This window comes from Hirundo rustica, chromosome 4, assembly GCF_015227805.2.
Source record: "Hirundo rustica isolate bHirRus1 chromosome 4, bHirRus1.pri.v3, whole genome shotgun sequence".
NCBI lineage: Eukaryota > Metazoa > Chordata > Aves > Passeriformes > Hirundinidae > Hirundo > Hirundo rustica.
Genome location: NC_053453.1, coordinates 30,459,727 through 30,481,723, shown reverse-complemented (window position 1 = coordinate 30,481,723; position 21,997 = coordinate 30,459,727). Strand labels below are relative to the sequence as shown.

The window sequence follows — 21,997 nt, the reverse complement described above, 5'->3', positions numbered from 1 at the left end:
TTTGGATCATGAGCTGGAGTGCCAGTAAGTTGTTCTGGTATTTGGAATTGACTAATTAATCATATACAACATCCTTTTTATTCTCACTATGCAACTGTATCAGTCTAGTTATTTGGAGCCTAAGGAAAAGCCCCCAGGATGCTTTCGTGTCTGACAAATAACTATGTATAGTTACTTGTTTCATCACGTATACACTACTATATGAATTAATTATAAGATATTAAATAGTAAGAAGATGCAGTTTACCAAGTAAAATATTCCATGATGGCAGATAACAATTGTTTTCAAAATGTTCCCGTGATACATACTTTTAAAACTATATAATGTTTGTGGAGTCCAGTGATGTTTTCACAAGACCAAGATAAAGGCTTCAGTTTCTTCCAAGAGTCTCACATTGACGAGTAGCTGCTGAACAATATCTCCTACTGCATGTTTTAACAAGGACAGTTTTATCTCAACAGTCTGTCTTCCTTTCCAAAAACTGGGGCAAGTTGAAATAAAAACAACTCTTTGTACTGTTAAAAAAATGATATTTCTGAAATGCTCTAATGTTGTATTGTGTCCTTGCAAAGCTATATAGAACTTCTGTCAAGGAATGTAGACCTTGAGTGACTTTGATTTTATTTCAAGTATTTTTTGTCCTGATGGCCTCCTCACAGGCTGCAGGAGACGGAAAGAGAAATCATGAACTTAAGCAAAGATCAGAGATTTAAAATAGCTTGAAGGGAAAAGCACCAAGATGTGTACAATATGTAAGAGTTATCTGTGCAGTTTAGTTATGGACTAGGAAAGAACATGCCCTGTGTGAAGAACCAACAGAATTTATTTTTAGTCTAATTAATGCTTTATCGGTCTAGTCAAGGTATAAACATCTTAGGAATTTACTTACAAGAGTTCTAACTCTTAAAATACAACTCACCCAGTTTCTCTACAGGTCTGTTAATAATTCAATAAAAATCAATATACACTAGTAACTGCCCAATTCTTCTTACCCTTCCTACACCTTGCTACACGAGTTGTTAGCTGCCAAGTTATTTTATGGGACCAGCATGGTGGGAATAATGGAATGTTATTTTACTCTTTTCTTTTTGGTCTTTGTGTATGCTTGAGGTAATTTTTGTATGCTTTAACTCAGTGTGAGAGGAATGTTCTTATAGTTGATTCACAGGGTTAGATTAATTGTGATTCCTTAGGTTCTAGGGCTTTTCTCTTTGGGGGAGGAGAGGCACACAGGTCTAGAAAGGCAGACAAAATTAAAAGTAATAAAACTCCCTGAGATCAAAGAACAATTTTGGATGTAGATTGTATACATGTTACCTCTTGATAATTTTGCTGTTGGACCCAGGCTTTTTACTGGCTGTTGGTAGCACCAAAGGCACACAGGGTGTAAAGAGAAGAAAAAGTTGAAAATTATCTATAGAGGGTAGGAGTGATAACAACTATGGTGGTGCTGTCAGCTGGAATAAATAATGTGGGACACTGAAAAAATACACAATTTTGACTGAAGTTGGTGGTTACATCCTTTGTGGAATATGTCAGTTGGAAAAACTGCTGCAGTGAATTTGATAGAGCGAAACAAAAGTGCGGTGATTGTTTTGTGACTGCCTGGAGGTACAAGCACTGGTTAAACCATAGGCTTGACAGGTGCTGGAGAGTCTAGAAAGAGTAGTGGGAGGAGGAGGAGCAAGGGCTGTGCCAGAGCCCCAAGATATTTTGTCATCTTAGATAGCAAGTGAGAAAGGGTTTACACAAAAATAGACACATAGAAATGTTATGGAAACCAAAACACACAAGATATTGGAACCAAGCTGTAGGAGAAAGTGAAGGGAAGCTGAAGAGAGTAGGAGCTTGGAAATATGGTCAAGGAAGTGTGAGAGACCCTACTGGGAATATTTTTGAGCAATGAGCCAGGAAGGTTTAGTGTACTAAACATTTGAGCACTTAGGAAGGTAGTGTGTTTGGTGGTGGGTTTACTTTCACAGATGGGTAAGCTGGTGGGATCTTGCTTCAAAGTTATTCTCCGTTCTTTTTTCTTTTAAGGAGTAAGAGCTGATGGGTGAAGGGATTGGTTGAGCACAGGAGAAGAGACAAAGTGAGCGAGATCTGAAGACAGGACTAAACTTAGGTAGAAAGTGGTTGGGGGAGGTAAACAGCAGAGATGCTTGATGTCAGAGGCAGAAAGTAAGAAAAGCAGGACTTATTGATGGAGGGATGACAAAGAGAAAGTAAACGGGCAGAACTTTTCCTTTGTGATCCTGTTCCATGTGCAGAACAGGTTGTTTGTTCTAAAGGTTTTAAATCCTCATTTACCTTTTTAATGCTATTGATTGCTGTGATCGGTCACCATTTATTTTCATAGTCCCATAACTGTTGAGTAGCATCTGCTGATTTTGTGATGCCCTTTTTCTAGGTCAGGGCCCTGAGAAGAGTTTCAATCTTTTCCCGTTTGTCTTTCTCAATGAGTCAGGTTGGTAGTGATAAAGATAAGGGCTTGAAAGGCCTATGTTGTGATCATTGTTACTGGTGTCCATCCTTGGGATTCTCAGCAGAGAGAACTAAGATTCACAGAAATAGAGGGTGGTGATGCCCTTGCTCTTACCAGTGGAGCCCTCAGATCAGGACGGAGGTGTGCTGATGAAGTTGTGTGAGAGGTGAAAGAACATTAGCCTCTTGGGCAGGTAAATGTGGTGCTTGATATTTTAGGCTGTGAAGATATCTTGTTTTATTAACATAATCTCCATGGGGGTTTTATATGTTTTATTTTAAATTGTAGGTCTAATCTACTCTTCCCTTGTGTTCAGGGTAATTTTTAATGGTTTTTTGTTTGTTTGTTTGTTTGTTTTTAATAAATAAAGCTTTTCATGTTCCTGTTCTCTTTCTTCCTGGCTAGTTAATATTATTTGTTGCAAAAAATCCTGCAACAGTTTTAGCACTTCCCTTAAAACTTGATAGTGTCTAACACCAGTGATCTCCCTGGCTAGCATAACTTCTCTAAATGCGACCAGGGAGATCACTTGTGTTAAACACTATCAGGTTTTAAGGAAAATACCTGGAGGCTGGACAATATCCATAAAGAATCCTCAATTCTGGGAATAGCCTCTTCTCATAACAGCCGATAATTACTGACTTAGTACCCAACTCGTTTGTTCTGGCAGGCTTTTGTGATGGATAAAGGCAGTGATGTATAGGGAGGCCTAAGGAGAGGCTTTGTTAGTGTGAGGCTTTGGTCAGCAATGATTTATAAATTCCAGGTCAAGTTCTCTTCTTATTAATGGGATTGTAAAACATAACTGGGAATTTTACTCTGGGGAAGCAAACTCATTAGGGTGCAGGAGGAAGGGATACAGGGAAACTTTTCTTCAGTTATATATTTTGCATAAATTTTGTTTGAGTGCTTGAGGGAATAAAGAAAGGCAGGCTTTTCAGCATTTTTTTTTTTTCTGATTTTGATGTTTTTGCAAGTATAAATAAATCATTGAAGTGCAGATTCCAAACACTTTTGCACTAACCAGTTTTCCCAGAGGTGCCCCTTTTATCTGTTCCACTGGGAGTAGAGCAGGTTGATGATCTCCATGACTACACTGTTGTCAGTACATCACAGCTGGTGGCTCAGTCTCACATCACAGACTTCAAGCACACAAGTCTTTATTGTTGAATGTGTAGAGCCATTGGAGTGGTGCATTCATCCTATTGAACTGACTTCAGTATCATACTGGCTGAGCAGTAAGACCTGAATATGTATTAATATGCTAACTAGGCTTTTTGGCAGAAGGAAATTAAGATAAATGTTGTAAGATTTCTTAGATATGGAAATCCATAAGGTTTTCTGTTGTGCCTTTCTGTCTAAAGGTGGCATGCTTATTTTGGCTGAGGTAATTTTCTTCACATTGCCTAGTACAGGCCTATGTTTGGGATTTTTGCTGAACACAGTGATAATAGAGCTGGTTTTATTATTGCTGAGCAGAGCTTACACAGAGCCAAAGCCTTTCCTGCTTCTCGTACTGCCACTCTGGGGAGGAGACTGGGGGTGTCTGGGGGTTGGGAGGAGACACAGCCAGGACAGGTGACCCAAACCGACCGAGGGAGATTCCAGACAATGTGACATCATGCTCAGTGTATGCTCTGGGGGGAAGGAGGAGGAAGGGAAAAGTTTGGAGTGATGGAGTTAGTCTTCCCAAGGCGCCTTTAAATGTGATGGGGCCCTGCTCTCCTGGTGCTGGCCGAACACCTGCCTGCCATCGCAAAGCAGTGAATTAATCCCTGATTTTGCTTTGCTTCTGTGTGAAGCCTTTGCTTTCCCTGTTAAAGTGTATTTATCTCAATCTGCAAGTTTTCTACCTTTTATCATTCTGATTCTCTCTGTGATCTCACTGGTTGGACTGTGATTGGCTGCCAACTGGGCTTACACCATGACAGGTTAATAAAAGGCTACGCCAGTGTTTTCAACCAATAAACAGGATGAAAAGGCTTTTATTTCGGTAGCTTTGAAAGACAACTGATGTTGAGCTCATTCCCTGCCCTAGTTCAGTACTCCTTGATCTGTAATACCTTAACCTAACGTATATGAAGCAGGCATGTGGAGTGCCAAAGGGGGAATGGAATTGCAGGCTTTTAGTATGGTCAGTCTCTGTGTGACTAGTTGGCATTTGGCTGTTATTTTACCCTTTTTTGTATTAATTGTATTTAGTATTAATGTTGCAAATTGTTTGTAAAAGCATCTTCTTATCTGCTGTGTGTTCATGGTGTACAGGGTCTTTTGGTGCCAATATAATCTTGTGGCAATAACAGAGAGTTCGGTGGGAATTTTGATTTCTTGTGAACATTTAAAGCATGTGAGCAATATCTTTGCAAATCAGTGTGAATAAACCAGTACATCAGATTTGTCCAAATGAACACTTCAAAGTTAACCTGAACAGTTGAACAGTTGTGGTTGGGTGTTTTTGGTTTTTGTTTTGTTTTTGTTTGTTTGTTTGTTTTGTGGGGTTTTTTTTTCCTTTTTTTTGTGGGGGGTGGTGTTGTGGGGTTTGTGGTTTTTTTTTTTTTTGTGTCAGTTGAACAAGCAAGATTTGGAAAAAAGAGATGATTATAAATAAAACATTTTTCAACATCTCTACATGTGGTATGTTGGCAAAGTGAAAACTTTTATTTAGAGCACTTCTAAATTAGGAGGTCTGAATCAAAGGAGCTTTGACTTTAAGTTTTTCCCTGCAAAATAAAAACGGTTGGCATTTTGGGTCTCCTGTGGCTATTTATCTGCCAAAGAAATCATTATTATAGTTTTCAGAAAGTTCTGTTTAATGCTTCTGAGGCTTTGGATTTTTAAGTAGAATTTTCTGAGGGTGCCAGAGCTGGCTTCTAGGCAGTCTGTTGGTGCTGAGAACATAAGACCTCTAATTACTCAAAGACCGATGTTGTTACTTAAATACAAATCAACACAATTAATTTAATATGGAGTTGTTAACTGGAATTATGAAACACACAAGTCGCATCATTTGTTGTAGAGGCTGAGTCATATGTTGTAACTGCTGGCTGCTTTTGTGAACTGCAGTCTTGTGTTTCTGCAGAACATCTGTAAGTCAGGAGATCTGTGTGCTATTCCACTCCCTGTGCAAAACCAGCTGTGGTAGTCTTACGATAGCTTCACTTTTTGTTGGTGTTCTTAGCTGAAGTTCACAAAATGTGTTTGGAGCTTTAGTGTGCTCACTGTGTTCACTGTAAATGCGTGCTCATTTGTGCAAGTACGGGTGTACATAAAAATTGCAAGATTAGCTTTTCCAAACTATTTTCCAGTTTATTTTCAACACTGAAAGATATAAACGTCATTGAAAACAAGAAAGAAATCAAAACTGATGAGGAGGAAAAAAAAAAACCAAACAAGCCAACAATTCGTCCATTTGATTTTTAGTGAACTTTGGTGGCAAAATTCAGTGACACACTTCATGACAATATAAATAGGTGTACTGAGCATCTCAGTAATCTTGTCTTTATCATTACTATAAGAGGAACAGTGTGCTACTGAGGACTTCCAAATTAATATAGCTTTTCTTTTTTGCAGAAGATTTTTTGTTATTTTTAGTGTTTTCTCTGTCTTACCATTGACTTATAACCTGATACAAGAAATATGTCTAATTTTGAAGCCCAAGAAAATACCAAAACAAATTAAGTTTTGAATTCCATGCCTACGGTCATTTATGTTGGGAGTTTGCTCTAGGACACAACAGGTGTTCTGCTCCAACAAGTATTTTATCAAGTTGCATTTTATTCTGTCAGAGCAGGTCTTAATATGAATGAGATTCTCACAGGTTCCTTTCAGGTACAGCGTGTATATGGGTCTGTCTATATATATATATATGTAGATATTTGCAGATGTCTATGTTTATATATATTAGAAATACTGATTGACTATCATTCTAAGAGAAATTTATACTAAGTTTCAAGGTCTTTTCAGGTCTTACCATGTTCCTTACAATTTCTTCCTAAATAATAGTTCCTGTTAGATCAATGGCATGTAGTGTGCATATAGTTGTGTGTTTTGTTTACTGATATCTAAGGTGACTGCACAAGGTGCAGTGATGGATGCCATTGCAGTGCTGAGGCCATTGGTCAGGTTTGGGGATCCTGGTTTTTTTTCCCCTATTCTATTTAAATCATAGGAATAACATCAGAGGCACTTCAAAATGAAAGATGTAAGCTAGTGTGATCTTTGTAACACCACTAACAGCTGTTCACCGAAACTTGTGGCGCTTCTCTTGTGTGAATACTTCAAGCAGTTTTTTTGAAAGGAGAAAGCCAAAAACCTTTCCAAAATTCATTGGTATTTAAATAACTCTTTGTTCTAGCCCACTACTGATGGAAGTGAACAGCAGTGTATCAAGAGATTGCAAAAAATACCACAGGATTTGACTTGTGTTCCTCTTTGCCTTGTTCACAGATATTGACGAGTGTGCTGAAGGGCGGCACTACTGTCGTGAGAACACCATGTGTGTAAATACACCAGGATCCTTCATGTGTGTCTGCAAAACAGGGTATATACGCATTGATGATTATTCATGTACAGGTAAGAGCTGTGTATTTCTGGAAGGAATAACAGGATGGTGGTATTTAGGAGTGCTGATATGATCCTTCTGAAGTTAATATTTGTTGGAGTGAAAGAATGTCTAAATGAAATGTTAAAGAGAATAAACACCAAAATCTGGTAGAGAAAAGATAATGTATTTTACAGATTATGTGTAGATCATATTCTTTGCCTGAAATTGTAAAGTAGGCTGGATTGTCTTATGGGTCTGCACGGTTCTGGGTGTGGATTTAAAAGGTGAAGGGAGGAGACTGAAGAAGAAAATAAGCAAGGAAAAATAGTGCTGTTTTACTTGGTTTTCATGTTTCAAGCACTGTTTTACTGCAGTAAGCCCACTTCTCGAAGGCCCAAGTTATAAAGCCCACAGCAGGTCCTTTCTGAAGCAACCAGTACGTTTCTGATCATTCTCTTACATTTTCCACACTCTCCACAGAGTAAAGAAATTGCTTCACTACCTGCTGAGTGTGAATATTTGGATTATTCTAGGACCAACTGTATCTAAATCTGTGTGATACTTTTTCTGCTTGGCTTGCCTTAACTTGCTGTTCTGATTGAACTTTGTAAATAGTAAGCCATCACCAACTTTGCAGGGGCATTGGGTACTATAAATATAATAAAGGTAGTTCTTGAGACTCTTCACATTGCATTCTTCATACTTGCTGAAGCGTACTGTTATGAAATACAGAGTAGTTAAGAGCTCTAGACAGTCAAACTTCTGTAAAAGGTGTTGGAAATCCATTTTAGATCTCACACTCCAATCCGAATGTGGTTCCACATTTGTAAATCATAGTCCTGTGAAATCAGCCTGATGGGTGACAAGATGAATTATTTCTTTTCCACCTTTGTCTTGATCAAGCTGGGAAAAGTCAATGCTAAAAAAAGGGAATTAGATGACAAACTTTTGTAAGGTTTTAAATCTTCAGCCTTGCTAGGCCATCTGAACTGTAAGTCATGCTGTGTATGCATCTCAAAGACAGTATGTATGAGCAATGCCACTTACTATTATTTGGGACCTGGAGTTTTTCTGGAGTTACATTTAAGTGAATTTTGGATACAGGCAAACATGAGGATATAGTCTCTTTTGGATGATAGAATTTCAATGAATGGCAAGCTAACATCATAAAGTGTATATGTCACAAGATAATTCCATTACTTTTTCCTCGTTCCACAACTATTGTGTGAGCACCTCTGGTGGAGGCGCTCGTTCATTAATTAAGTTAATATATATCCAGGACTTATGTCAGTGAGGTTGTATAGTATGCACTTCTGTCCAAATCTCTCAGTACGCATGTACAGTCCAGTGTACTTTGAATTTTGTCAATGTCTGCAATAAATGAAGTCATTCAACCCTCTTTATCCCCCTGCAGAGTTTAATGTTCTTAACAAGTCTCTATTTGCCTTATGCGGCAATTCCGGGTCTAACTTGCCAGCTGAAATATCAAGGAAAGTGAGGAAGAGGCTGGTTTTTTTAATCCAGTTCAGGAATAACAAGAATAGGGAAAACAAGCAACAATTGACGCTTTTTGTTACTAAGTGTTAAATTTTTAAAATATATTTCAGGTCACGGTTTCTTGTAACGCTGTGTAATTGAATTTGGTTATGGAATTGTAGCTGTGCACAAAATACCTGACACTGTAAACTGGAGAGGAAGCTCTGGTAGCACATCCTTTGGAACATTACTAAGCAGAAAAATGTTCCATAGCTTGGCATTAATGTGTCATTGTTTGCACAGGATAGCTGAAGCCCAGGAAGATGTTGAAAAATTGTGTGTGAACCTTGATTAGGCAGGTTATGATGTAAGTGATGTCCACAGCTTGCTGGCAGACTAACATACCTTATTGTTCTATCCTGTGAACATACATATAATTTAGCACTCATTGATCAAAATATAAAAGAGCCATAGATTCACTGACATTGAAGAGTTTTTCTTCTGTATGAGACATTTGAAAAGAAATCTGTGCTATCTATCTCTGTCAGTGTCGTGCACACAAAAGACTGATTTAGACAGCCTATAGCTGCTTCCAAAACACCTCCAGTTTCTTTTGTCGTGGCATGTTTATTGCAAGTTTTACAATAGATTTGAATTACATTTTTAGTTCACAACAAAGGATGTAATGAAGACATCAATTTCAGGTATTGTTATTTGTATTCATATTGGGACCATGATTCTCTGGGTTAGATTGTTAGTCACGGCCATATTTACACAGAAATCTGTTGTTCATGACTGATTTTTATGTTCAGAAATCAATCATAGCTATGAGAAGGAGAGATGACTTCCATATGCCAAATGGGTGCACAAACTGCAAATTACAGGCATGAAAATAGGCCCTGGGCTACCATGCTTTGGTATCCTACAATGATATTGTCTCATTCCCCTTCCACTTTGCTTTCCAGAGCTTGGAATGTAATGATGCTGTGCCAGGGGAGGGGAGGTAGATAATGGCATGAGTCTCTGCTGGAATAGTTTTATATGTGGACTAGTATGCTGCTGCACCATCACTGTTAGCTGGGATCAAATTGGAATGCTTTAATTATTTTCTGAAATAATAACATTCACATCTTTGCTTTGCATGGGATTACTTTACTTTGGCAGAAAATATATGTGAATCCTTAACTTGTCTTAACTTAATTGTTAAAAACACACCAAGCATGTTAGAAATTGTGGGCTCTTCTTCCAAGCATGCTCTGGCCACATTAGCAACAATATCCATCTGAGCTATATGAGACTACTGCCGCACGTGGAGCTGGATGCTCACATACATGTTTTAAGTGTCTGCAGACCATATAATGGTTTTTCATAACCATTTTTATCAATCCATTTCAGATCGTTTTGTCTTTCCTTTTCATTTTCACTTCAGCCAAGTCATGCTGATTTTTTCCGCTGCTTTTAGAAAACAGCAACTTAGAAGCCAAAGGATTTGGCAAACCAAGTGGAGCTTTTGTGTCTGTAAGACCACTATTGTGCATTACAGCCTGGTACCATCATGTTTGTGCTCCTGGGTTTGTTTTCTGATTTCTAAAGAAAATGGTGAAGGATTTTTATATAACATATCATCACTGTGTTGGGTACATTTGGGGTTTTTCTTCTTCAGACTCAAAACAGAAGGGAAAAAGTAGTTGTTTAGAATCATGGAATCACAGAATGTTTTGGGTTGGAAGGGACTTTGGAGACCACTTAGTTCCACATTTCTGCCTTGGGAAGCGACAGATTCCACTAGATCAGTTTGCTCAAAGCCCACAACTTTGGTCTTTGGCCTTTTTGACTTGGTCATATGGAAAAACCTGCTCAAAGCAGTGAGAAATATGTTGAATTCACCAGGCAATAACTAGCTGTATCCAGCTGGAGCTCCCTCTTCCTCTGCCCCAGCCTATGTGTCTTTCTGTGTCTCAGAGATTTTCCTAACAGCATTTTTCTGAAAATGGTGTCAATGCATTCAGCAATTTTTTTTCTGTGATAGCCTCTCACAGTAAACTGAAGTCTAATAATAGTTTTTACATAAATTACCAAGAAACGTAGTTGTAGTAAGTTGAGTGACACCTGAAATGTTAATTCTTGGAAATACAGGCAGCTCTGTGTATTTTGCAAATAAAATTAAATCACAAATCTGTTGAAATTAGAAGGAATTCCAAGATCAACATTAAAATAATTAAGAGTCTGGGGGGATTGATTTGACATATGGAAAAGATTTAAGTAGAAAACTACACATTTAGCTGCATAACAATGATAAATGTGCGTAAAGTAGAGATTATGATAACAGTAATACTAATTAATTGGGAGGATTCAACAGTAAGAAGAAAATGTAGGGGAAAGTACCAGACTGCAGATACATGGCCAGTACCTTTTGACATTAGTTTTTCAAGTCTGACCCATATTCTTTATTCTCTAGTGATCCTGTGGGATGACTGGGAAAATCCACCCCGACAAAAAGCATAGAGAAACGATTGCCATACTCAGCCCATTCAGCCATCACACGTCTGATACGCTTTCATCCGCCTTTCTGCCATTTTTCCGATGCAGCCAGTAATGTTTTCCAACGGCCATATCATTGGGATTTATTTTACATTTGCTTTGTGCATAGGAATCCAAACTGTGTCTTTCTTAATCTCTCTATTCTTCTAGCTATCTGTGACTTATAAACAACCTACACATCTGCATAGATTTCATCTAATGCCACTAGTGATGTCCCTGCTTAAGAAAGATACCTTTCGTGGGTGGTGTTTTTTTTTTTTTTTTTTTTTTTTAAATATAGTGTGTAGCCAAAGTTTGGGTCTTGTCTCCTTTTCCTTCATTAATGCTTTGTTTACAGTATAACTCTTCTGAAGTGTTATACTGTATATAAGAGAAAGGTGCTGTCTTTGCAGTGCAAATTCAGCCTATCCTTATGCCCCAAGCACACTTGCCTCCACTTTGGAAACCAGCAGTCTGGTATGTGGAAGTATTTTAAAGTGCCAGTTATAAGGACTTGCAATTCTGTGGGAATTACAGCTCATACAATTTGTAATTCAGATGCCCAGATTATCAGGACTTTAGCTTTTTGCCCAGTTGTTATCCTCTGTTTCTTGCAAGCTATGTTTATTTTTGAGGGGAAATACAGTCCCTGTCACATGGGGTTTTTTATTAACATAGTACTCTGACACACTGGAAAAATGACTCCACTTGGCATCTAGAAACTCAAGTTCATAAAAGTGTATCTGCCTTTGGGCTTCTGTTCAGATTTCATTGGTTTATTTTTGACTTATAAATCCATCAATTGCTTGGAACATAAACAGTCTGAGAAATCTCGTACTTTTTTCTATACTCTGCAGTAGAAGTGATGTTTAATGGCAGGGATATTTGAGAAAAACTTTTGTTGAATTTCTTCAACAGTGAGAAGGCTGAAGGTAAAATACATCTTTATTCCCTAGAGCACAGACCAATTCACATGCTCAGGAAAAGTTCATTTCTGCATTCTGATGTTGGGTGGAAAATAGGTATAAATACCCTATGAATACAGACCTTTATGCATTTAAAATGATAAATAAAATCATTACATATGAGGCATGTGTGCTGTATTTTAGCAGCAACACTAACCTCTTCTAAGAATAATGTAGTTTTCTGAGTTTCCAGGGACAAAATCTACTGCAAGACTGATGTAATTCAGAGTTGAATGAAGTCATCCATCTTCTGTTTAAAGCTGCATGCTTGTCCTCAGTTAATTAAAGTATAAAATTTGCTTGATTTTTCAGACACACACGTGTATACACAAGTCATCTCGAAGATAATAAGAACTGGTAGTGCTTAGTACTTTGGTAAATGAGACCACATTTTACATTTTAATAGGTGACTAAATATGGCCTCAAAATGAAACTTTATTCAGCACTGCAGTATGTCCTTTACCCTTCACTGCTGCAAAGAAGTTAAAAAAATAGAATGTTAGCTCAGAGGAGTCACAGGCTTATAGTGTCCCAACTTGGCTACATGAAAATGCTGTTATGTGAGGCATGATAGCAATAAAAAAGCTAATTTCTTCCTGTTTATTTCCCTTGACTTATTTTTGATAAATTCAGCAACATTCAAGTTCCTCAAGTTCTGCAGCTTATAGAGGAGCTGAGTTCATTGACAGTGCTTAAATAAAAGCAGAATAATTGCTTGGTATGGTGCAAGGGACAGAGCAATAAACAAGCATGCTGGCGGGGTCTGGTTGTAACATCACTGTAGTAACATACCACGGCTTGAGTAAGGAAATGTTCTAGTCAGCAAACCACTGGAGAATATAATGATGTGGGCATGGGCAAATGAACCATCTGTCTCTCCAACTCTGATTTTGGTTACACCCCCACCCCAGTTATGTTAAGAGTAATATGTACATGCATTATCACACGGAGCAATGTGAACTGCTCAGGGGCGATGGTGTCCAGTTATACTGCCAGGGTTGCTATTAGAAATAAGCACTGTAGAAGTCAGCTTGTGTGCAGGGAGCATTTTTAACTCAAAGCCTGTTTGAGTCTAGTTTCTATTACTTGGCCCAGTTTCCATTCTGCTTTATAGTATGTCAGCCTACACGAAGCTCTGTCTTCTTTGAGGATACATTCTCTCCTATATCCACTTTCTAGTGGTACGACAATTCACAAAGCTAATAAAGGAATGATCGCTCAGACTGAGCTTGTTGCTATGCGACCACACTACTAAGATAACAATGCAAGCAATTTTAATATATCTGCTGTATCTTATATGATTGAACTCAATTATGCTTTATTTGGATTGAATCAGGTTATCCTTGGCAACTTAGTTTGGAGTCTGTTTCAACTTGGAATGAGAACTTTTTTTTTTTTTTCCTAGAGGATACTTTTTATGTCCCATTTTCTCCTTGGTTACTGACTCTGTTCATGACAACTGTTCATCTGGCTATGCAATTATAGCAGGATGGATTTCTCAGCTGATCAAAATCCAACACATTTTTAAAGGGTCCTTGGTAGAACGTGATTTGAGTTGTTAAATAGAAAACGTATTCCCTTGACAAAGATGCGTATGTATGATTTTTAGTACTAAATGCTTACTTCTTTTACAGAAATATTTTTTTTACCAAATACATATATATTTGATAAGTGTATGTGTGTGTATGTGCTTATCTATGTATCTATCAATGCATTATATAGCATGGATTCCTTATTGGCCTTGGGAGCAAGGGTTGGTAAAAGGCATTATATCAAAAGCAGTTTCTATTTTGCATTTCTACAATTTCCGTGTTCTGTTTAAAATTTATCCTTCTGCAGAAGCAGACATCAGATTTGATTATTTTGTTCTACAAGGAATATATTTTGCATTCTTTGTGTAATGAGGAATTTTTCAATATATTAAAGGAGTTCCAGATATCAACTTGAGAACATGCTCAGCTTACAACTAACTCAGAAAAGAGCAAACCCGTTCTTTAAATGTAAAAAATTTTGAAATTACACTAATACCAAGCACTAACATTGCTTGATATTTATATCACAGCATTATTACAGACATCCAGTGTACCTCCTGTTTCTCGATATTCTGAAGCCCTCTACAGCTTTTCAGTTACTCAACATCCCTCGCCAGCTTCTACAGTGCAGTTATGTGCCGAGTCAGTACAATATGATTGGAAAGTAGAAGTGTAGGAGTATAGCAAAGTTAACACAGTATATTGTAGAAATAGAAAATATGACAAATCATACAGCACTAAATGAATTATTAATTCCAAAGGTAATTACATTGACTCTTTATGATAGAATTTTACTGACATTGATGCATTTAGTTTGCAATTAAGACACCCTAATGTACGTATCTTTGGCTAAGCTCACATTCTAATCCACAGAGGTCAAGAATTCAGTGGGACCCAACTCAGATGTCTATTTACAGATTTGAGGCAATCATCATGATAGGATTAGCAGATCCAGCCCAAGACCTTGATTTGTTGCAACATGACATCCCTTCACAGCTGGACCTTCCCTGGCCTGTCCTTCTGTGGATGATCACAGGCTGTGACAGATAGACTGCAAAGATCAGGAAACACAGTAGACAGCCTTGAGGACAGTTTGTGTGAAGTCACAAGGATCTTTCTGGCTCAGGAGATGGTAATCTGCTGCTGTCTCACTGAGCGAGCCAGAAGTGAGGGAAGTTGGATGGCTCACATCTATCATGTCTGAGCCAGCTGGTGATTGCCTCATGCCGGGAGAGTCTTGCCTGTTCTCAGAGGGACTCCAGCCAAGGTCACTGAGAGACTGGAGCTACTGCATGAAGCAAAACAGTTTTTAAAACAGGAACAGTGGAGTTATTTAAGGTTACGTAATCATGCTGTATTAGTGGTTTTCTACACATTCACAGTAAAATAAGTTGTCTATAGCCATGATATCATTTAGCTGGGGTTTAAGGGTAGTGGTACTGCTGGCAGTATATGGATATCATGTCTGTCTTTTGGCATTCTACTGTTGAAAAATATTTCTAATCTAAGACAACACAGTTTTTAGAAAAGACAGAGGGTAAGAAAGCTAACTTCCAAGACTGGTAAGAGGAGACATAATATTTTTAATATTGTCCAGGACTTGAGAAGCCTTTTTGTTTAATATTATAGTTGCGAGTTTTTTCTTTGAATGAATATGGAAGATTCCTGCTTAGATAGATAGGATTTTCTGAATTATTTCTGTTCAGACAAGCTGTGGGCATGGAAACCTTGAATTCTTTACAATTTGATTCCTACTGCATGCAGCATGCCATATCTTATAATCACTGACTCCTGGAACAACTTACAAGTGTCCTTTGTTTTTCATGAAATGTTTGAGAGATTAATCTGCTTTATGATAATGGAAAACTTAACTCCTGTTTGATACTGTCAGTTATTGCAATTTAGTATGTTGTCTTCTTTGACAGTTTGTCTCTGCAATAATTCTCTATCAATATTGCTACCTTCTGTCAGTCTTTTGGACTGATGATTATTGACTTACAAAACCTTGTACTTCACCATACCAAACTGCTTTCCTGTAATACAGACCCCTTGACCACAGCAGGAATTTCATTCTTCCTAGTCCTTCTTTGCACACAGAATTATGCTGAAGTCCACCTTGAAATACACAAAGTAAACATATTGGATTTATCCAGTTCACTGACTCACCCACTCTGTGTTCCTATGTGTAGTCCCAAAGAAGGGCTTATATTTTCAGTTTTCCATGTAACTTCTGATTCACACTGAAATGTGCTGATGATTCTGCAGTCAGGCTGTGGCTAGTCATGCAAAAATACATAGTGTGTAAGTTAAATTCTCTCTTCTGCTGCCCTAATAATTTTGTCTAAAACTAGTTTCAGTTCCTGAATTTGCTCTGTCAGTGTTTGTCAGCTCAGGTAAATGAATGGAGGCAACAGAGTCTTTGGCAAGATCTCTTTGCAGCAGTCAAAAAGAATGGATCAACAAGAAGGAACAAATACTACATACTGAGGTAATATGTTTGCCATCCTCAGGGTTGTGATCTGCTAATGCCCCAAGGAAGACTGGTTAAATCATCATCAGTAACTTGAAAAGTCTCATTGGTACAAAGGGAAGCATTGCTGTCTATGTTGCAATGCTGTACAATATAATCCTAAGGGGTTTGGGTGGAATTTCACTTTTGTTAGTGAAGTTGCATTTTGTAAGGTAATGTTTCTGAAAATATTATGTCTATGAAAGATACTTGATGTTTTTCCTGCGGGCATTATCAATACACAGAGCTCACAGAACTGTCTTGGTTTTGGTTTTGTTTGTTTGTTTTTTTTTTAAGAAAACACTAGGGGGTTTGTAGCATCTTCAAGACTGAGAATTTAAATAATTTCAGGAACAGGAATCAACTTGCCTCCTTGAAACCATGCCCTTTACTGTTCATGTAGTCAGTTGTGCAAAAATTGACATACCCCCACCTCATCAAATAACAAAAAAACTTTGAATATATCGATGTTTCTATCAAGGACCAAGAGCTCTGTCACCAAGCTTAGCAATAAAATAGGAAGCAGCTCTACCTAAATGGTTCATAGGAGTTTTTGTGGGAGTACATTTTTCATTCAGACAAGCTTCCAAATCATATCAAAAAGACAGTGTCTGCTTCTTTCTGTCAGATGCTGCAGTCTTTTCACATCCTCTAAAATATGTTATTTGGAGAAATGGTGCAAGGAATTGTATCTATTTTATATTTTCAAAGTAAAAGGTATTCCAGGGAAAACACATGCAGTGAGCTAGCTTGATTAGCCTGTAACTCACAGTGCTCAAAATCAAAAGTTGTGTTCTACTGTTCTACTGGTGTGTTCTGTATCTGTTCTTTAAAATTGTCACAAGAAAGCAATTAGAATTAAGTAGAATTAAGTATCTAAATATTATATCCATTTTTTTTTTAGTTCATGTATTGCTTTAGGAATGAGCATTTAAAAAAAATCAATGTCCTTATTTATTTAGATTTTATTCCTTCATTATATTCACCTGTTTGAGTGTGTCTGCCTTCCAATACCAAAGGTGCATTTAATTTGAATGGGGCACAGAATTTAATAATGAATAGTTATTTTCTAATGCAAAATAATATTAGAGTGGTAAACTGCTTAATCATGCCATAAAAGATGAATTTATACTAACCCAAATATCTGTCTCGGCAGATATTGGAACTAATTTGTAAATACTTTGTAAGTTAATGTCCAAGTCACATGTAAATGGAGATTTGGACTGGACTGACAAAGATAAGCAGCTCTGAGTCACACAGACCAATCACCAGGAAAAATATATTGTCAGCAACAGTAATTACAGCTGGTAATTGTGTCATTTACCCTGTTACAGACGAGTAAATGTGATGAGCTTGGAACACACCAGCTGTCACACAGTGTTAACTTTGATGTTTAGGATTTGGAAACCTGCAATAGAGTCTTTTAATGACAGTGCATTTAAAGAAAAAAACCTAAAAGTTTCACGCTGCTCAAAGTGGGGATAAATGGCCAGTCTTACTCAAGTCTGATTTCTAGAAAGGTGAGGATTCATCAAGAGTATCTGTTCTAATTTGTTCAAGTGTTTTTAAATTTTTGGAGTGTGAAAATACTTGGAAAGAAAAGTTTGTTACTTTGTTCCTAAGCCTTCAGAAGGTGAAACTGGATGAATTTAAATTGTCTGCATCATTTTAATGCCTGAGAAGTAAGTAAAATTTGTTGTTGGCAGTAGTCTGGATAGATACTACAGTTTGCTTTGAATATCCCGGGTTTACCTTAATACACCATCCATAGGATGGGCTTCATCTTAGTTTGAAGTACTCCAGAGTTGTTCACAGCATCTCTGCTTAAATCCTAACTTTTCCGAAGTGTAGATTTGTGAAGGAAGTAGGGTTACAGAAGTGAAGTCATTCTGGGATGATAGTAATAGTAGCAAAATGGAATATCTGGTCAAAGTTTTTTTCTTAACTTCACGAATTCTAAATTAATGTTTTGACTTTTTGAGACCTGAACAATACTGTAGATTTCATATCAGTGGTTCTGCTTGTTAGAACAATTCATGGTGTTCTTAAACAAGACAGTGTCTTGATTTTGAAAGAGAGATGTCTGCTAGGGAAAGCTAGAGCTTCCCTTGGAATGGAGAATGTAAACCCCCTTCCCTCCAAATTATTATAATTTTGCAATTAGGGGCTTTCAGGCAAAGATACGGGAATAGGAGTAACAGTTTTTTACTAGGAATATTAAAAAAAAAAAAAAAAGAAAAGAAAAGAAAATACAAATGTAGTAGTACAAAAAAATGCAAGCAAGCAAACAAAAATCCTGGAAAAACCCTGACAGAGTCAGGGATATGACCTGGCACCCTGTTGGTCAGGGTGTTGGAAGCAGTACAAGTAAGTCCTCCTGGAGTAACAGATGTGGTTCTGGGGAGTAGAGATGGTCCTGTAGAAAGTCCCGTGGTGACGAGATGGGTCCGGTCTTCCTCCAGCAATCCAGTGGAAAAACTGGATTCCTTGTGTCCTTCAGTCCCAGTTTTTATCTAGCTAGGAACAGTTGGCTCCTCCCCGACTGGATGGAGCATCTCACAATGGGATGATGTAATGTGTCATGTCATTGGTGGGCCCTAATGGCCCATTATCAGAAGATGTCCCCTGGAGGATGGAGGAGTGGTGAAAGAGACAAGAAACACTGCCCCACCTGTTTTTAATGGCTGGGCCATTATCAGAAGGCATCCGCCCCCCTGGGGGATAAGGAAAAAACATCTCCCAAAAACAGCTTTCAACAGATGAAATAGAATACACTTTTTTTGGTTACATAACCCAAGACAGACAGACAGTAAATTTGATGGCAGATTTTTTTCAGGTATGTGAAGTTTGCTGAGATGTGCTTATGCAAATATATTTTTTCAATATGTAATACACCTAAGTATCTTAAAGGTATTCCAACCTTAATGATTTTATGAAGAATGTAAGTTCACAAATAAATTATTTGTGAGCTTGATAGACACTAGCAATTGAACTGTGGCAAAAAAACCCATGGTGTGGTCTGGAAAATCTACCCATGAAACAAGTTAGCCAGTGTCAAGTTTTATACCGTTACAGTGGTGAGCAAAGGAAGGTGAGAGCGCATTTCATTGCATCTCCTTTACTGTGCTGTGCAGCTTTTTGTTAGAATCAGTTCAGACAGCTCTGCAGATTAACTTCTGGCATCGAGGGCTCTGTCTGAACTACAGGAGCCAGGAGCACTTGATGGCTTTCAAGACCAGCAGTGTGTGTTAGCTCCTCCCTGATACTGCCCAGTGGTGAGGCCTGGCTGTACCATTCTCCCCACGTGCTTTTGTGTCCGGGGAAGGCAGCTGGCATGCAGTGTTCACATTTGCTGTGCTGTTTTGGTGTGCCTTTGTAGACTGTCTGGGGGATGTATGTTAGGGAAAGCTGGGTCTATCACTGGAGATGGCATCAAGGCTGATCAAAGGGAAAAGCAGCAATACTGCTCTACCTTACCATCACTGAAGTAACTTTGTCCCCATTTTCAAGTAGAGAACTCTTCAAAATCAGGTGAGCAATGCTTAAAGAAGGCCTTCTCTCCCTAGAGAGCTCAAACGTCTTGTCAAAAATAGTGCTCTCCTTGATATACAGTGACTGATCTGAGTGTCTGAGTCACAGCATTGCCAGGGAAATGAGAGGAACTACTTCATGCATTAAGAATCTCTCTGCTCCATGAGAAGAAAGAAAAGAAACCCATTTGTTTGCTAAGATTTTTGGTTAGGTGAGTTGCTCCAAGTTCCTGCAGACAAGACCAGGATCAAGGCAACGGCAGCCTTTCATCCACCACAGTGGTGCCTCTCATTTTCTTTGCCAGACAAGTACTGACTTAGGTAATGGTGCCGTAATGTTGCAACTGATTTTCCAGGAGCTGCTGAAATGTTTTGACAAACCCTGGTCACAATGCTATTCCAAAAAGAATAGAAGCAGCACCAGCTGTTTCTAGAGAGTTTTGAGAACATTACTGTTCTCTGGCAGTTTTGATTCCTGAGACATCTTTCTTCTATCACTTTGTACATATCCACCTTCTGTTAACTTTGTGCTGAGAAAGTGTTCAGAGGTGTTTTTATGGAGCCTTCTGATCATGTGGGTAATCTCTAAGTCGTTACTAATGAAATATGAGATCAGGCAGCAAATTACCAGCCTCAACAGCAGTCAGGTTACTTTACAGCTTTTATTTGTGTAACAGAAATATGTGTGGGAGAGAGACCAAATATACAATGGGTATCTATTGCTGGTGGCAGACTTGTTACAACATGGAGCCTTTTAGTAAGGAAGCAGTAAATAAAAAAGGTTGGAATTAGAAGAAATAAAACAAACATTTTTCAGTTGGCTGGGGAAATTTTATTTGCAGCTCTACTCTGGCTATTCTACTAGCAATAAAGATGCAGAGATGCAGAGCTTGCTATCATTATCACTTTTGAATACATAATAGAAGATTTTGAAAGCATCAGTTTATTGTAGTGTCTGGGAGGTTTTGTATACAATAAAATTTGGAATTAAGTAAGATTTACCTAGGAATAAGTAGTGTATCTGGCTAGATCATTAGGAAAAAAAAAAAAAAAAAAAAGAAGATGAATCTGTGGAGAAAGTCTAGAAAGTGTACAGAATGAAATACCTTTTAAAAGATAGCAAACTCATTTTAAAATGTCCCTGGTAAAGGGTATCAAGAGATCAGTTGGAATTAAGGCAAAAAAGAAGTGAGTGACAAGGTCCTTGTCAAGGTCTAGACTGAAACCTCTTAAGGTGGGATTTTCAAAATCATTTTGTATTTATGCTACGGTCCTGCCATTGTAATCAGTGGGAGTTACAGACATTCCTTTAGGAGAAACAGTTGAGTCTCTGCTAAATGCTTTAGTAAATCCTTTTCTTAAACTTTTGTGTTCAAGAGGGAATATAGAAAATGGCAGATGTGAAAGAAATTGGAGATAAATTAAAAGTTTTTTATCTTTAGCCGTCAGGCAAAATATTCTTCATTATATTTACTCTGCCTAACTGGTTTGAAAGTAAAAAAAATTCACAAGATGCTACATGGAGTGACACTGTTTAATATTGCAGTAGAAGCCTCATCGGAGGAGTGTATTTTGTAAAGATATGTATTATTCCATGAAATTAGAAATTCAAAAACACATTTTGAAGAAGATGAATCTTAGGTGGGTTTAAAAAAGTCTAAGTGATTTGATGAAGAGCTGTTGAAGAAGATGGAGAGAATAAGGGCAGGCCTACCATGAAATATGTGTTTTATCCATCAACTTGTCTTTTTTGTCTGAAGTTACTTAGTATATTTTCCAAGAGACCTTGTCATAGACTTCTTGGTGTGCAGATCCCACACAAAATGTGGACTGGTCAACATTCAAGTTACATGTTAGTCTTTTCAAGCTGAGTCCTAGATGAGCCTGTTTAGATCTATAAAATCCATTATTAGAGGTAGAGAATTTGGAATTACTAGTGGAGAATTCAAAGGCACTTAAAACTAGGTGTCATGTGTTCCATCAGTCTAGGAGGAAAATCCAGAACAGAAATAACCAAAAAGTAAAGAGATTTTCACAAAGAAAAAAAAAAGTCTCAGAATCAAAGGTATATGCTTCTTGTAGGCTTTGGTGTGCAAAATAATTTTCTCTAGATGAAAGTCTGTTGTGAAATAAAACAAGAAATTGAAAATATTAGAGTAAGTTTTTTTAAAAAAAACTAGTGTCAAATAGAATTAGAATGTCCCAAATTTTTGGAATTTGTATCTGCAGTAATATAGATTGCCTTTTATATTTTCCTAGTAGTATAACTAGGATGCAGTTCTGGAGCTTTTTGTTCTTTTCCTATAGATGCAAAAAGAAACGCTGGATTTCAGATGTATCCCCAAGTGGATTTTCTTCCTGAGGTTTCCTGACAGTTGCCTTATTTTTCCTTTTTTACTATATTAACACCAAATATAGAATAAATAAATAAGCTAAT

The 21,997-nt window shown here is 37.7% G+C and overlaps 1 protein-coding gene across 1 annotated transcript in view; it reads left to right on the top strand.

Moving 5' to 3' along the window:
* Positions 1-21,997, top strand: part of NELL2 (neural EGFL like 2) — a 139,846-nt gene that overhangs the window by 70,368 nt on the left and 47,481 nt on the right. The window contains exon 13 of the mRNA XM_040062577.2: positions 6,932-7,057. Within this exon, the coding sequence (XP_039918511.1) occupies positions 6,932-7,057 (126 nt within the window). The remainder of the gene's footprint in view (positions 1-6,931; positions 7,058-21,997) is intronic.